The following is a 17463-nucleotide window of genomic DNA, read 5'->3' on the forward strand; positions in this document are numbered from 1 at the left end:
AGCTTGCAGACCAGGATTCTATAAAGCATTTGCTGGGAACACAAAGTGTTCTAAATGCCCTCCACACAGTTTAACTTACATGGAAGCAACTTCTGTCTGTCAGTGTGAAAAGGGTTACTTCCGAGCCGAAAAAGACCCACCTTCCATGGCATGTACCAGTAAGTCTGTACATTTTAGATTTGGAAACTCAATGCCCAACCCTTTGGTCTCTTTGTTCTAAATTTTAAAAATAAGTAAATGTACAAAATCCTGTATCATCAATACCATTTGCCTTTGATAACAGTCAAGGGAAAACCTTCTCCCTCTTGTCAGCATAGTTTCTTTTCAACTGCTTGTAAAGAATATGTTTACTCTTCAAAATTCATATTGATTCATGATATACAAATAGCAGCAATGGTTTGAGGCCCTACATATTCCCTGTAACTATAATCTGTCCTTAGGAAGTTAAAGCAGCTTAAAGATACATGAGAAATTATGAACAAAACTTCTGTTCTTTGCTGCAACCCTTGACCACTTTAAGGTACATCAATTTAGGACTATAAAGTTAATGTGCAAGGGAGATTCCAGAGGAAACTGGAAAAAAAAAAAAAGTCATTGTGTTATTGTTATGCAGAAAAGTTTGAGTTTCCTTGACATTTATTTTTAAAGGAAAGGTATTTTTGAGTTTTTCCACATTTCCCTTCTTGCTATCTCTCTGATTTTTTATTTGGAAGCAATAGAATATTAAATCTAAATGTGAAGGTCATTTTAATGCATCACTGAGAATTTTAAATTATTTGTATTCTTCTATTATTAAAATATTATAAAATATCTGTACATTTAAAAAACAAAAGTGAATATATTAATACATTGCTAAGCTATGCAAAAGTAAAATGTCACCTTGTTAGATATAGAAGTAAGATAATCATAGTGAAAATTTGCATTTCTTGGCAATGAATTGGTACCAAAATGTTGCTTCTTTCATGTAATTCCATAGAAACAAAAATAAATTGAGAATTATGTAATGTCACATATTCCTTAGAAACAATGATGGAGATGTCCCATTTTTTTTTAACTTACCTGATGTAGTTCATAGATTTTTCTACATTTCTACAGACTTTATTATAAAATATTTTTATAGAACACATTTAATAAAAATAAAACACATTCATTAGTAGATGTAATTTTTGCTTTCAGATTGTAAATGCTAAGTGACTACATTCTTCAGAAAATTACAGTCTGGGAAATTACTACTTGAGCTTTGGTTTTTTGTTTTGTTTTGTTTTGTTTTTACCGAGAACATATAAATAGGAAAAGGAAAATTGTAAGTTCTCATTTGACTGTGGAAATAGTTTTAACAGAAAAACTTTGTTATTACTATACATATATAATACTTCTGGTATTATTACTGTTTATTATTTTATTATATTGTGGACAAAATACAAGGCAGATGGTAGTATTTCAAATGGTTGCAGTCCTACCAGGCAAGTGTCTCTCAAAACCTACATAGAAACTGAATGGAGCTTCTTAAGTGAATGATAGAGGAGAATCTCCTCTTTTTATTTTCTTAAGAGGCCATAAATAGGCAATTGATAAATTGAAGTAATAAATTGGTTCCCATAAATATAACCCTTTAGTGAAGTAGTACAGTGGGTAGTTGGGATGGCTTAGAGTTCTTTGGAGTTAGAAACAAGTTAAGGACATAAATATGGGATGCAACACGATCTATAAGCATGGTAATCTAGTCAGTCATTGTTGAATCAGATATGTATATTTTTCAATTTATCATTTTATGTTACTTGAATTTGCTTTCCTTTTTATTTCCTTTTTTAATGGGTGACATTATAAATTACAATTTTAAAATGCTGGCCTATTTTGGCTATACTAAGTAGAAGCAGAGAAAGATTTAATTCTGTTATGTTTGGGGAGAGCTTTAGACAGGAAAGAACATGCCATTGTTGCTGTAGGGTAGGAAAAAAAATATTTCTCTCTACCCTTCACAGTTTTTAGTTGGGATAGTCTCCTGTAACTAAAACAGATTAACAAGAGAAATGAAAACAAGTTTATTAACATGTATGTCTCACATATATGTGGGAGATATGCAGGGAATGACTAAATCTCAAAGTGGTGGCTTTGAGTTCCGGCTTAAACACGGCCTTCAACTGAAACAAGAAGGAAGGATGTTGAGGGCAATAATGGGAGGGGACCAGGACAGTACATTTAACAAGGACAAGTTTTGTTAGGCAAATTTAAGTCAATGCCTTCTTCATGGGTAAGAGTTTCCAGTGATTTAGTCATTTTTCTCTTCTTGAGAAGAGAGGGAGAAACACTTAAAATGGAGATTTTTTTTTCCTGCAGATGTAAGTTTTCCTTAGAAAAGGGCAACTTCTACTCTGTTTTCAAAGCTTCTCCTGTGCTTGCAGTTTCTCAAAATAATCAGCTCAAAATAATCCTGATGCCAAAGGGGCATATTTTGAACTAGCATATTCTGGTCTCCTAGAGTCATATTTTGGAGTGGCATATTCTGATCTCCAACAGTTTATTTTGGGGTGGCATATTTTGGTCTCCTACATTGTCATCAGGGATCATGACAATGATTTTCTTTTTCTTTCTCTTTGAGAACCCCCAAAGAAAAGTGAAATGTGGCGTTTTAGTCAGGTTTCCCTAGTCCAGCCACAGGAAGCTCCTCTTTCAAGCCTTCTCTCTGCTACTTCCTAAGGGATTATTTGCCTTGTTTCAAACAAGACTCAGCATGGTGCACTAGGAAGTGCACCATTTTTTAGAACCAGATTATCTGAGAGAGAATCTTGGTGTCATAGGGACAAAGGGAAATCTCCTCTTCCACCTTTTCTGTAGGTTACTGAAATGAACCGACAATAGACAGATTAATAGGAGAAAAAGGCATACAAACTTGTTAATCTGCATAAGCATGGGAACCATATAAAATATGAGACTCAAAGAAGGCCCATATGGTTGAGGCTTATCTACCCTCTTCATAGAAGAAAGGGAAATGAGGGGTGGGAGTTAGGCAATTGTGAGGGATAATAAATTATTTGGGGGGAAATGAATGAGCCCAAATAGCAATGGCCTGGGACAAAGTTTCTCTGGGCTCTGAGGAAGATGGCAGGAAGGTGAAGGGTAGAACATCACTATAAAAAATAATTGTCATCTTAGGCAGATAAAGTCTCCCAGGTAATCCCTTGGAACTGCCCATAGAAGCATAGATGAAAAGTCAGTCTGGGCATGATGATGGCTTTATTTGCTTCTCCAGTGGTTAATCTTTCCTGATTATTTGTTGTGTTGATGTCACAAAAAGGAAGAAGCTCAGGCAAAATAAATTTAAGTAGAGAGTTTATTTGGGCCAAGATTGAGGATTGCAACTCAGGAGCATAGATTCAAGTTGCCCTGAATATACACTGCAATGAACAGCAGTTTCAAGTGCATATTTAAATGCAAAAAGACAGGGCAAGGAGTGGTCTAACACAAAGTTGTTTGTCAGGAATTCTCACTGGTTTAAAGAAATAACATTGACTAGTGATTGGCTATATATTGTTAAGCTATAGGGAGTGGGTTATAGTTTCTGGTTTGGCATTATTAGGTTACTTTCTACCTATTTGTGGCAATAGGAAGCTGTTTCAAGAGATTAATACATAGCTAAAAGGGGGAGAGGAGTAGGACATGACTGCTGTCTCATTTTTTTTTAATTTAATTTTTTGTTTTAAATTATGTTGCTATCTCATTTTATTCCTCAGATGAACGTTCTTATCTTTCCCCTTTTCCCACTTTTGATCAAAGATCTTTCTTCTTGAAAGCATTGATAATCAAAATTTGAGTGTCAAGATGTCCCTCATCACCAAGAAGGTTCATTCCCCAATAGTCCTGTCAAAGTCATTGATCTGTGGCTCCTGTTGCTTGTTTAATCATACCTAATCTTCGGAGTATCAAGAATTTAGTTTTCTCAGAAGAAGTAAATCAATGAGAGTTACATAGTGGAAATACAATGCACGCAAGTTTTATAACTAAAAAGAAAATTTGTATGCCAGAAAGAAAGAAAGTAAGAAAGAAAAAAAATCCTGTCCAGAGGGACTCACATGTCTGTCTCCTGCCCAGTCCTTTCTCCTGAACTCCACCTACTGGCTGTAGTCTCCACTGGGACCTTGGGAGTTTCACAGATACTCTACAATTATTGTTTACTTCACAGGGAAAACACATGGCTGTATATGAATTCCCTTACCTTCCTACTACAAAATCTGTAAACCTGTCTATATCTATGTAACCATTTTCCTTCCTACAAAATGACAGAAGGCTGTCCCTTTCCAACCAAAGCCTATCCCTCCACGTTTTTTGGAATCTGTTTTCCCTAAACAATTATTTCATTTCTCTATTAGTTTAGTCCCATGTAATTAATTCTTGTTCTACTTGATGTTGGGTTAGCAATCTTCATGAATACATCAGGTTGTTTTTTTTTTTTTTTTTTTAAATTAGAACCCTGGAAGTTTTATGTTTCTATTCAAATGGCATCATCATCACAGTTATCAGAAACCTATATTCAAGACTACTTTTAAAGTCCTTTCCATAAATTTCCTTAAAGAAGCAGCAAATTTTAGACATAACTGACTATAAACCTTTTTTTGAGAAGAATCAAAGTAAAACAGTAATTGTGTATAGATTACAAAATTTTAGAATAGCCATGGTTAAAGACACAATTATCTAGGAAATTTAGTTATTTCTGTGACATATAACGATTTAACATAATAACCATACTTATGACTGATAACATATACTAAGACATATCAGAATTTTAGGAATCTCATATAATTTTGGAACACATATTAATAACACATTTACACAAATATAACCCAAAGAAAGTTAAACACCATTTCATATTTTACAATGCTTCATGTATGATTTTAACATACCAAATAAACCTAATATATCTCTCTTGGACTTCCAGGGATCCTAATATCCAAGTAGTTACTTTGGAGTCAAAAAGACTGAACTTAGAGTTGGAAATTTTGATTTTGGAAAATTTGTCAAATATCAAAGGTTTAAAACACTTGCTCAAAACAGCATCACAGGTCACTGTAAAACAATAATGATTAATTTCACCAAAGTGATAATTCAAATATTTTAAAAAACAAAAACCTTTACTCTTTGATAGAGACTCAGTTTCTCAAACCATCGTAAGACCTAATAAAGAAACCATTAGGCAAACAAAATATCTATCTCCTCTCTCCTCTCTTTATTTTTGATTGTTATTTTTTGCAGTTTACTCAGAAGCTAAACAAAAATCTTTTATTATCTAATATTAACACTACATGAAAATCTTCAAAAGCGAAAACCAAATTCTACCTTTGCATGAGTGTATTTTTAATGCTGATGCTAATTTTAATAAAATCTTACAAACAAATCCATTCACTCTTAATCAGTTTTGAGTACAGGTAAGATTTCCATAAACATTTTATAACTTTTTACTATTCTTTTTCTATTTCCTTTCGTTTTCTTTCACCAACTTTCTATATCCGTTCAGTTTTATCTATCATTGTTTTTATTCCTTCAGTTTAAAACAATCATTAAAACCTCTAAACTAGGCAAAATTACTTTCCTTTTAACAAAAACTACATTCCCATGTCCTTGTGTAGCCTTTCTTATCAAATACACATCCTACTTTCCTTAGACACTGTTACAGCCCAACCAGGTTCAGTGCCCACTGCTCAAGAAGAAGCCAGGCAGCGTTTACAGCAAAGCGTTTTATATTGCAGGCACCATGCAAGCAGATGGGAGGTATTTCTCAAATCCATCTCCCCAAAAATTTGGGGAGAGAGGGTTTTTAAACATAGTTTGGCAGGCAAAATTCTAGGCAATGGGGTCTGCTAGTTGGCTGTGTTCATGACAGAACCACAGAGGGGTAGAAATTGCCTTCTTTGCTGAGTGAGTAGGTTCTTGGGTGGAGGTGGCAATACCAGTTGAGTCAGTTCCTTGCTCTGGGCCACTGGTCTGCGTAGGTCAGCTGTTCCACCGGAACGTAGGGCTTTGGAAATAACTCAAAAACTAGCCTGCCTTTCACAAAGGTGATGTTATCTATGGGGAAAGTTAAGAATCTTTATGACCATCAGCTATGTGACTCCTGAGTAGCAATTATAGGAAAGTAAACTGGGGGACAGCAGCTGATTATTATCATTATTTGTAGCAATGCCTGTGCCTTTGCAAAGTTGAGGCCCTTACCACAGCTTTTGCCCTGCACCCCTTTATTAATTTGTAAAGGACAGTTTTAACACTTTGCATATAGAATTGTTTCTTTCATTTCTAGTAGTTTTAATTGCATACATTAATTACAATAACTATTACTAACCCTTATCTTTAGTGAAAAACCTAGAAAGTAAGCAATTTTAATTATGTGCCACAGGCAGTGTCCACGACAAAGGACAGAGCTGTGAAGACAATGCCTGGAGAATCTAATCTCTCCCAGCATGGCCAAGAGACACAGCTGGGCTAGGGAGGATAGGATCCAAGTGTTGTCCCTATGCATTACCATGGTCACCTGTCTAGACTTCGGAATGTAAAGGCTTAAAACTAAAAAAAAGAGCTCGTAGTAAGATGTGCGTAAGGCTTTGGAGGAGCACAGCAGTCAGCACTTACAGCTTTAACTCACAGACAAATTAAGCAAGTTTAAAAAAAGTACTGCAGAAGCAACAGTTTTATGACCTTAAAACATCTAGCAGAGAAAGTATGAACCTTCCTTACCAATGGACCCATGCAAAAATGTCTACATTAAATTTTGAAGATGTTTATATTTTATTTTAGCAATAATTTTTAAACTATCTTTATTTAGCAAAGATGACTAAAGTCACATGAACTTGAAAAGCATTTAGACTTAATTTATGAGTACTCATTTATTTATAACTCAATATTATACTCTCGTAGATAGTGTACAGACAGATATACATGTACACATAAAGATACAGACAGATAGACTTTATAGTTTTAATTTTAGCCATAAGACCAGTAAAACTCACCAGTTTAAAAGTATAGCTGTATTCAAACTATGACTTTGTAAATGGAACAAATGAAAGGTTATTTCTCCCACATGGCCCAATCCTTCACTGAGTTTTAGAGAAAGAAGGGTAACAATTTATATCTCCAAGTTCAGACAGAGAAAATTTAAGCTTTTTCAAGAAGGAGTTTGGGGGTGTCAGAAAAAGACTGAAAATGGATGTCTAGGTTACACAAAATTGTAGGAATTTACCATAGAATTGTGTAAGAAGACCAATTCTATTAGATGTTAATTTCATCTGTTTTCCTAGTGGACCACAGAACAGGGGCAACAAAGCATTTGCAGTTTTTAGGGATTAATAACTTAAATATGTAGAAGTCAGGTGCAGTTGGAAGGCAGAGCATTTAGACCTTTACAGATCCAAGGATTCCACTTTTACATTGAATCCTGGGTCTCCAAAAAGAGGAAAAATGTGTGCAATGTTTTCACAGTGCACTTCACTGCAAAGACATTTTTCTAAATGTTTCAACCACACATTTATTTCAGTACACAAAGAAATGAGTAGCCCCCTGTAGTGGTAACCATTTTCTGTAAACAACTGCCCTTAGCCACCTCCAAAACTGCAGCTCTCACCAGTCAACACACATACCGAGGTCAAGTTCTCTCTCACTGTACAAAGTAATCTTTGGTACCCCAAAAACCAAAGAGAGTAGAGTTTTAGACCTGCAAGGAATCTGTCCATTATTTTTTAGACTATGTAGGAAGACAGAGGACCCCCAAAAAGGATCAGTAGTGCCTTTTTCTATGTTTCTTAAGGTGTCTGAGTCATTAGATGTCCTCCCATAGATCCTCTTATGTGGTACGAAAGACAGCAAAGAGGAAGAACGGAGAGAAGTAAATGGGAGAACAATTCGTAAGAAAGAAAGCAGACAGAGGGACCAAGCAATTTCACTTAGATTAAGTAGCTTTTAGTTTAGTCTCTGTTTTCCAACTGGACAGCTCTGGTTTATATCAGCTTTTATATAAGCTATATATAGCTTGAATGTCTCCTTTTAATTAAACTGACTTCTGACTATAGAGCTCTTTAAAAAAAAAATCCTTTTAAATCTCTTATTATTGTATTTTAACTGGGATGGACAGCTGACATGTCTGGCTTTTGAATCTTTTTTTTAACCAAAGATACCCTCTTAAGTGACAAAGCAATATTCTAAAAAGTCAAAAGTCATGCAAATATCAAACCAAAAGGAACTGGTTGCCTGACCAGGAAAGGCACTGAATCCTAACCAACAGACCATGGGTAGATTGCTTTTATTTCTTTGGGTTTTTGTTTTTCTTGCGGCGGGGGGCGGGGTGGGGGTGGGGCGCGGCGGAATCCAAAGCAAGCAGTTTGAGCATTTAAAGGATTTTAACTTATTTCAGATGCCATCTCAGCTGTAATGCTGCTTAGCTAATTTCCTGGATGTTAGTATTTCTACATCAGTGTCAGTCATTAGTCCTGGTTTAGAAAAAAATTTGTTGGATCTGCACATCTATAATCTCAGTAGTTTTATTTTTATTCATTTTCCCATTTTTAGACTATTAGTCTTTAATTGCCTGTTTTATTGCTCTAATCAATTTGTCAGCTAAGCAACAAAGGTGTATTTTGGAAACCCATCTTGTTCATTGTGTGGTCTTTTTAATCGAGCAAAGAATGGTTTGAGAATCAAGCAGCCCCCAGAAACAGAAGGAATTCATAGTAACTCTGGGACAGCCACAATAGGAATTTCAGGGAGGGAGTCCAAGACCTGGAGAATTTCCCCAGGTGGTGGGGATGATATCTTTTGTTTATCTCCTGAATGAAAGCGATTTTCTCAGAATTTCTTTTAGAAGCTTTTTAGGTGCCATTGGGAATAAATCTCCTATTTAGTTTGTTTGGTTCTAAAACCAACTTTTTAAATTGTGCATGCAAATAAATTATTTTAGATATTTCAAAAGATCCCCATTTTCTTTTGGTCTTTATTGCTTATGACCATCCTGGGTTAGGCGGATCCACTTTCCTAGATAACTATAGGAAGGTGCCCCATACGTTGGGCAGATGGGAGGGGGGAGGAGAGGATGGGTATATACATACATAATGAGTAAGATGCGCGCCATTCGGTGGGATGGACTCGCTTGAAGCTCTGACTAGGGGAGGGGGGCGGCAAGGGCAATACATGTAACCTCAACATTTGTACTCCCACAATATGCTGAAAGAAAGAAAGAAAGAAAGAAAGAAAGAAAGAAAGAAAGAAAGAAAGAAAGAAAGAAGGTGCCCCATAAGTGTTGTACATAATATCAACTGGTATTTAACTAATAAGAGTTGGTCAGAAATGAAATATCAAGCCTAAATTTCAAAAATAGGAGAGCAGCTGCAGTACAATTAACGCATGCTACGTAAAACAAGACCACCGGTACCTAATTACCTAATTGCTAATTTTTTAACCTCCCCTGTGGGGAGGGGCAGAGAAACTTTGACCTGAACCACCACCCTGAGACAGAGGCGGAAAAAAGACTCTGAAGAGCTCTTTACCTGAATCTCCTGTCCAAAGGCAGGGAGACCTGAGACAGGATGTTTGTGCAGGTGCTCAGCATGGCTTTCAGAGAGAAACGTGGGGTAGTCACAGGGAATCACCCTGAATCTTAAGGACTACACCAGGTATGTCGACCTAAAAGGAAGGGGCTGTGACAAAATTAATGTAATTAGGTTGTTTGTTCGGGCCAAGCTTGAGGATTGCACCTCAGGGACATAGATTCAACTTGCCCTCAATGTACACTCCAATTAGCAGCAGTTACAAGTAGATTTTTAAAGGCAAAACAAAAAACAAACAAAAATACTGGGAGTGGCCAGATAAAAAGTTGTTTGTCAGAAATTCTTGCTGATTTATAGAAGTAACATTGATTAGCGATCGGCTATACCTTGTTAAACTATAGGGTGTGGGTTTTAGTCTCTGATGCGGCATTATTAGGTTACTTTATACCTACTTGTGACAATAGCAAGCAGTTTCAAGAAATGAATACATAGCTCAAAGGCGGGGGTGGGGGGACGGGCTGCGGATAGGACATGATTGCTGTCTCATTTTAATGTCTCTCTGGGCCTAATAATTTGAAAGGGCTCATATTTCTCAGATGAAAATTCCTTTCTTTCCTCAGTTGAGATTCCTAAGGAAGGAAGACAATTGCATTTCTTCTGGAGGAATTTTCCTTAAATAAATGAGGGAACTGCAGAGAAAGCCCTACTGGTGCCTGGGGAAAGAAAGGAGTCAGGGCAGGGGAAGGTCAGAGGGAGATTTAGATTCTGAGTCTTATTTCTGAAGCCTTTCAATTTCCTTTAATTCAAAACACTCAGCGTGCCAAAAAACTATACTTGGGGGTATCATTTTCTGAGTCCCAACAGTCCTTACTGGGTATGTAATGTTGGGCTAATTATTTAACCTTTCTTAACCTCAGTTGCACCATCTTTATTGATAATAGTAATACATATCTCATACTGTTACCACACTGATCAAATAAGTTAATATTTTTAAATTGCTAAAAATAATAGCACCTATGTAGGTGCTACATAAATGTTTGTTATTATAAAGAAATTTGTTCTCTTATAATTCATTTGAGAGTTTCTATTAAGTTAAAATTCAGACTATTACATATTGTATGTTGATATTATTATACTAAGCTCCCACATTCTATCATTTGTATTCCTACAGAAAGAAAAGAAAAATGTACTGATTTTTTAAGACCTTTTTACAAAAGATATTAAGTCCTGTGCTTCTTAGCCTATCTGATACCAGTGAAGTTTTCTGAATTATACTGACTAGTACTGAGTGACCATAGCAGATATTATAATACATGCACCTTAAGTAAGCAACGACCATAAACTCCCAAGCATCATGGCTTCTAAAACTTAAAAGATTAGATTCTTGGGAAGAAAATCAGGAAAATGACAAGTTAGGAGGTTGTTGAACAATTAGACTCAAGAGGATATAGAACTTTTGAGGCCAAGACTCCAATAAGCAGTCAACTTTTCCTGTTTTTCATTAACTAAAAGCAATAGCAAAATTTTAATAGATATAAATTCCCTTAACTCCTAGATCCTGTATTTCTATGAATTTACTATTCTTTATTCTCTTTATTCTAATAGTGTATTATTTAAGTGTTGGGATTTGGATTAGGTAAACACTCATTCTTACCACTGGGTGTTTTTGTCAGTTTTAGCACTCAAAACAATGCTTTTAGAGAAACTTCTAGGGATTTAAAAAGAAGCTTTTTTTTGTATCAGGGTAAAGAAACAAAGTAAATAGGATTTTGAGTGTATGATAAAACCATTTTGAATATGTGCTAAAAATATGAAAAACTAAAATTTTGGAATTGGCTAACCAAAACATATGGCCAATAAGTGGCCTCATAGGGAAAGATTCCATAGATAGGTATAGTATGTGATCATATAAATGATTTCATTTTAAGGACCCTAAGAAGCCCTGTTTCTTAGTGCCCTCCTCAACACACTTAAATTTTTTTGGAGTAATTTCATCATTAAGAGTTTTCTAATTCCTTTGTGTTTGTAGAGATGAATGTCTTTTAATTTTATAACCCTAAGACACACATGATTTATTGACAAATATTTTTAGGTGTTTCAAATAGCTACAGTCTTAAAAAAAAATGATGTCTCATATTCAAAGCTATTCCCTCTGATTGTAGGGAATGATCTGATCCTTTGATCTTCTGCTGAGCCTGGTGATTATTTCCTCTTTTGACTTTTTTTTTTTCCAGCTTATTATGGGGGTACAAAAGTTCAGGTTACATACATTGCCCATGTACCGCCTATCCACCTCCCCCAAGTCAGAGCTCTAAACGCGATTCTACTAACTCCTTCCTTAGAATATATAATGTATTAATATATTCATACATTTATCATAAATGTTCTCGGTCCAATTTTTCTCTCCTCTAAAACAAATACTTTGGAAAAACAGTCTTTAACGGCTGTGGCTACTTTTCCATTTTAAATTGCTTTTTACTCTATTGTGTTCAGATGTTCCTGTTCACTCTACTGCAGCTAGATTTTTTTCAAGTAAACTGTATAAGAAAAATTCACCAGTGATCGTCACTGCCATTTTGTGTTAGAAACATTTTTGTCCTGTCATCCATGACATTTATCTCTGTTGATCACTTTTTATTGAAATCTAAATTAAAATAATCTTTATTTTAATCTTAGACATCGTAGTCTCTCCTTCACCTTCATAATTTCATGACCACTTTTTAAAAAAATCTCTATTGATGGTTTCTCTTTTTTTGATCACCTGTTAAATGTTAACTTTCCTCATGTTCCTTTCTTTGCATTCATGTCTTTTCATATGTTCTCATTCTCTCCCATAGTTTCAAATATCACCTTTAGACAGATGATACCTATATTTTTATCTATGTCCCAGTCTTCTCTCTTGAGGTCCAAAGTCTTCTAACCAACTGATCATGGGATCTGACAAACTGTGGAAACCTACCTGCATGTTTGATTTTATTTTATATCTTTCTGTCCTTGATTACTAAATTCCTAGACTTCAAAGATGATCAGCTTGTTCTCATGATCAGTGCCAGCAGTTTCCTCTACTTGAAATGCCCTCCCTTTTAGGTCGTCCTTTTCAGGTTTTCTTTTTTTAATGCAGCATCAAATATCAGTTCTTAAAACAGGCATTTCCTGACCACCTATTCAAAAATAGGATCCCTCCAAGCAACTCTTTCTTATGCCATTGTGTTTTATTTTTTATGGATTATATCACTCTTTAAAAATACCTGATTTATCAGTACAATTCTTTGTTATTGTCATTCTACCCACATTAGACCACAAGGGCCATGAGATCATGGATTCTTTTTCTAAACTGCATCCTCATCACTCATAGTGGCACCTGGCATATAGTAGACACCAAATATTTGATGAATTAATGAACTAATAATTCCAAGCTCAGCCTGCAAAAGCCAATTTTACTGCTTTCTATCTCAGCCTGCTCATCCACCCTAGTTTTTGTTTCCTTACTCTGACAAATACTTATCTACCTACGCATCAAAGCCAGAAAGGTTATAATCATAACCCCTGCCCCAGTCCCAGCATGTCCTCTCAGCTCTACTTTTTGGAATTTCTTCCATCCATTTTTTCATGTCAATTCCTGGCCTTATCCTTTTAGTTAAGGCTATCAGCTCCCCTATGGGTTAATTTAATAATCTCCTGGCAAGTCTGGTTCCTTTAATCTTCTATCCCTCCCAAATGCCTTTGAAACTATCAAATATTATTTCTAAAAAAAACAAAAATAAAAAAATCTTTGATCATATTCTCACTTCTGCTTATAGCCTTTCAAATCTCAATTCTTCTTTGCCAAAACTGTAAGTCAATCTAAGGACATCCAAGGTCCGAGTTGGCCTGTCTCTCCCTCACCAAATTTAACCATATCAGGATCTCTCAAAAAGTCCTAATACAGAGTTATACCAGCAACATAGTTGCAGGTTAGGGCCTTTTTTTTTTTTTTTTTTTTTTATTCATTGTGTCCCTTTCTATGAACTGCAAAATATATAAAATAAATTAGGAATAAGAAATTTAAAATGAAATGCTGAATGTTTTCTCTAATATCTTAATCTATTTCGTAACCTCTTAACTTTATTTCTCAGGTGACTCATTAATGTAGGTTCCTATATTTTAAAGAATGAGCTGTGGAGAACTCTCCTCCATAGTATCAGGTCTTGATCCATTAGAGAAGCCTCTGGGAACAGTTCAGAGCACAAGAGACTCTGTGGCCTGCCAAAAAGTCTGTTATCAAAATAACTAAGGCTTTTCCAGAACAAAAGGGAAAAATACTGAGGTTGGAGCAACAAAGTAGGCAAATAAGAATTACTAAAAAAGTACTTGTCAAGCAGAGAAGACAGAGTGTGAGCGAATGGAGAAGAATGAAGTAAGAGTCTAATATGTGGATGAGGTCAGAAAAAATAAAATGCCATGGTCTTAGCAGTTTTATGTTGATGTTTCTCATGCATTTAAATCAATGGGAGCATTGTTTGCTAAAGCTACTGAACAGGTGCTAGAAGATTAACACGTTTAACAAGCATTTATGTTACCTACACAGAAAAGTTCACACATAAAATGTAAATCATATATATGGGTAATTCCAATGCATATCCTTAAGGATTTTTTGTTTTGATCATCTAAATATGCAATCAAATATCTTGTTTCTAATAACACTTTCTTGCAAATTTATTCTTAATACAGGGCAAATATCATGTCTTTGTATTTGATATACAGTGACAGTGATTGGGAAGAAAGTGTAAAACTTGAATTTACTTTTGCTCTAAGGCTAACATTGTAAAGCGTCGCTTCTTTATTGCTGGAATAATTGGCCACTTGAGAAAATCACTATTCTCTCTTATTCTGAGTAGACTAAATCGTGATTGAAGTGCAGCAGGAGAGGTATTCTTTCCTTTATTCAGCTGTTCTAGCCAGGTCTCCGCTCCTGGGTGTGTACAGGATGCTCACAATCCAAATGCCACTGTTGTGCGTGTTATCGCTTCTTTTTTTCCCCATCTTTTTATTTTTTTCCTCTCTCTTTCTTAAATGTAGAATGTAGAAAACCATTCTGGCTCCTTGGTTTTCCATCTCACAATTGAAATTCAAAAGGACAACTGATTGGTTAGATGACTCATTTTTGGCACAATGTAGCATCTACAATTTTGCAAAGGCTAGAAAGAAAGAAGTTGCAGAAATGGATTTTTTTCTTTACCCTCAGCAGGCTGTGTTATATATTAGACTTGTTATTGAAAATAACTGTAAATATTCACTCAGTATATACCAATGCTCTATTTTTGAAATTAAAATGACCCTTACATACTGAACAGACATCTGTATGTGATGAATCCCAGTTTCCCCAATATAGATTACTGATATATCACTTCAGTTTCGTGGAGTTTCCTAAACACAAATACTTTAATTTTTATTTCAGCAGAGGTTCTTTTACTGAAAAACATGGGAGAGGTTTCTCTATAGGAAGAAATATTAAGTGGTCACTTTGCTAATGTTGGAGAATGGTTACCACCTCTTGCCTGTGTGAATCTATTCCGGGCCTCTACAGTTGGAACTCAAAGAGATCGCCCCACTCAGTATCATCTACCTGTACACAACAGACCATTTACCAAGAAAGCATCCATAATTATTCCTACAATGTTATTCATTTTGAGGAAAGTTTATTAATTTGCTTGAATCTACTCATTCATTGTTTTGTTTTTCCCTCTTGAATTATGACAGTGCTTACCCTCTTCATATTTTTCATATCCATTTCAAAGGGGTGTTTGTTTAAAAGTAATTGATTCAAACAGAAAATGCTATATGCAGATGAGCATGATTATTTTTTCATGGTATGAGGAAAACTGGATAGTGTTTAACTCAAATATCTAAGACCAGCTGGTCATTATTTATATTTTAGGGTACGTTGTTATCATGCATGTGGTTTTACCTGGTTGCTCTTTTTCTGCACAGGTGTAACACATTTCTATAATCCTTATAGTTATACTGTGGGTTTATATTGAGAGCTTTTTCCCCCTGCATTGATAAAGATAGTTGATAACTATTGTTGTGGAACTTTCCCAAGCTAAAATTATGCTCATGTTCTATAACATAGAATTTGGAGATACAAATTTTTTTTTCAACTTTTTAACTATCTGTGGAACTGTATTTTGAGAAACTTTATTTCCTCCTAGTGGATAGAGAGATGGTAGCTGCCCATTCTGCTATGGTTCTTTATTAATTAATCACAGTTTATATAGTATAAGTATTCCTTTCCACTTCAAATGATTTTCATGTCATATGGGTAACGACAGGCTCTTACAAAGGTTATAACTTTGAACCTTCTGCTTTCCAATATATAGTTAAAAATTTGTACTATGTGAAATATAATTCTTAGAGAATTCCACAAAAGCCTGCATTCTGTTCAATTCTTAATTAAAACACGTGTTGCCTTTGGATCAAGCTAGACAAGCATAGAATTGTGCACATGAACACAAATACTTCAGTGTAATATGTACATTATTTGTTAAGCATTGGTCAGCTCTTCTATAAAATGGGGTTATAAATAACTACCCTACAGGGTGATTGTGAAGATTGAATGAAATAAATTATGTGAAATACTACGTACACTCCTTAGAGTTAGCTGTATCTTTTAAATACATGCCTACGAGGTATAAAATTGTGATCAATTCTGCCAGAAAATAGCATGAAATTGTAGCAAATTGGAACTTGAAGGATGGGTAGGAATTTTCCACAGAGTGAAAAGAGTTTAATTAGGAACAGCATTTGGCAAGGCATTGAGATGCAGCAAAAGGGAGCAAAAAGAGGCTGGCTGGGGGTGGTGGCTCATGCCTGTAATCCTAGCACTCTGGGAAGCTGAGGTGGAAGGATTGTTTGAGACCAGCCTGAGCAAGAGTGAGACCCATCTCTACACAAAAAAAGAAAAATTAGCCTGGCATGGTGGTATGTACTACTAGGGAGGCTGAGGCAGGAGAATCGCTTGAGCAAAGGAGTTTGAAGTTGCAGCAAGCTATGATGCCATTGCACTCTAGCCCAAGCAACAGAGCGGGACTCTGTCTCTCAAAAAAAAAAAAAAAAAAGCAAAAGGCTAAAGGATGGACCAGGCCCTAGTTATGAAGTCACTTCTAGACAAAGCTGAGAAGTTTAGGTTTTATTCTGGAAATGAATGCTATTTTGCCCATTATATTTCTTTTTTTTAAATGTTTTCTGTAACTATGAATTTTAGGAATAAAAGAAAATCTAAAAAAAAGTAAATCCTGATTCACGGTACTATGAAAACATTAATAACAAATTTTAATTTTAGACATCAATTTAGTTACTGAAAGTGGATGCAAGAATATTAAAGATAATGAGAAGCAATCCATTTTGCTATGTGGAATGCATAGGATTTGAAGTGTACATGCTGCTGAATTTTGACCAGCATTTACTTTTAACACTTAAGTTTCCATTGCTCTTCTGGACAAAAATTATTTAATTCCTCTAAGATAGCATTATTTAAAGGATTATTGCCTTTTGTAAGAAGGCAGTAATCACTGATTTGTATGTTTAAAGGTGTGTATTTGACAATACTTTGAAAGCAAAGAACTATGCAAAATACAGCTGACCCTTGAACAACACAGGAGTTGGGGGAACCCACCCCCCAGGTGTAATTGAAAATATACATATATAAATAACTACTAATAGCTTACTGTTGACCAGAAGCCTTATCGATCACATAAACAGTTGATTAACACATATTTCACATAATATTCTTACAATTAAGTCAGCTAGAGAAAAGAAAATGTTATTAAGAAAATCATAAAGATGAGAAAATATGTTTACTATTCATTAAGTGGAAATGGATTGTTTTTAAGATGTTCATCCTCCTCATCTTTATGTTGAGCACACTGAAGAAGAGGAGGAAGAGGAGTGGTTGGTGTTGCTC

General features: G+C 35.2%; 1 protein-coding gene across 1 annotated transcript in view; it reads left to right on the top strand.

Moving 5' to 3' along the window:
• Positions 1-17463, top strand: part of EPHA6 (EPH receptor A6) — an 884686-nt gene that overhangs the window by 363077 nt on the left and 504146 nt on the right. Inside the window, exon 4 of the mRNA XM_069471955.1 lies at positions 3-158. Coding sequence (XP_069328056.1) covers positions 3-158 — 156 coding nt within the window. The remainder of the gene's footprint in view (positions 1-2; positions 159-17463) is intronic.

This window comes from Eulemur rufifrons, chromosome 7, assembly GCF_041146395.1.
Source record: "Eulemur rufifrons isolate Redbay chromosome 7, OSU_ERuf_1, whole genome shotgun sequence".
NCBI classification, from domain to species: Eukaryota; Metazoa; Chordata; class Mammalia; order Primates; family Lemuridae; genus Eulemur; species Eulemur rufifrons.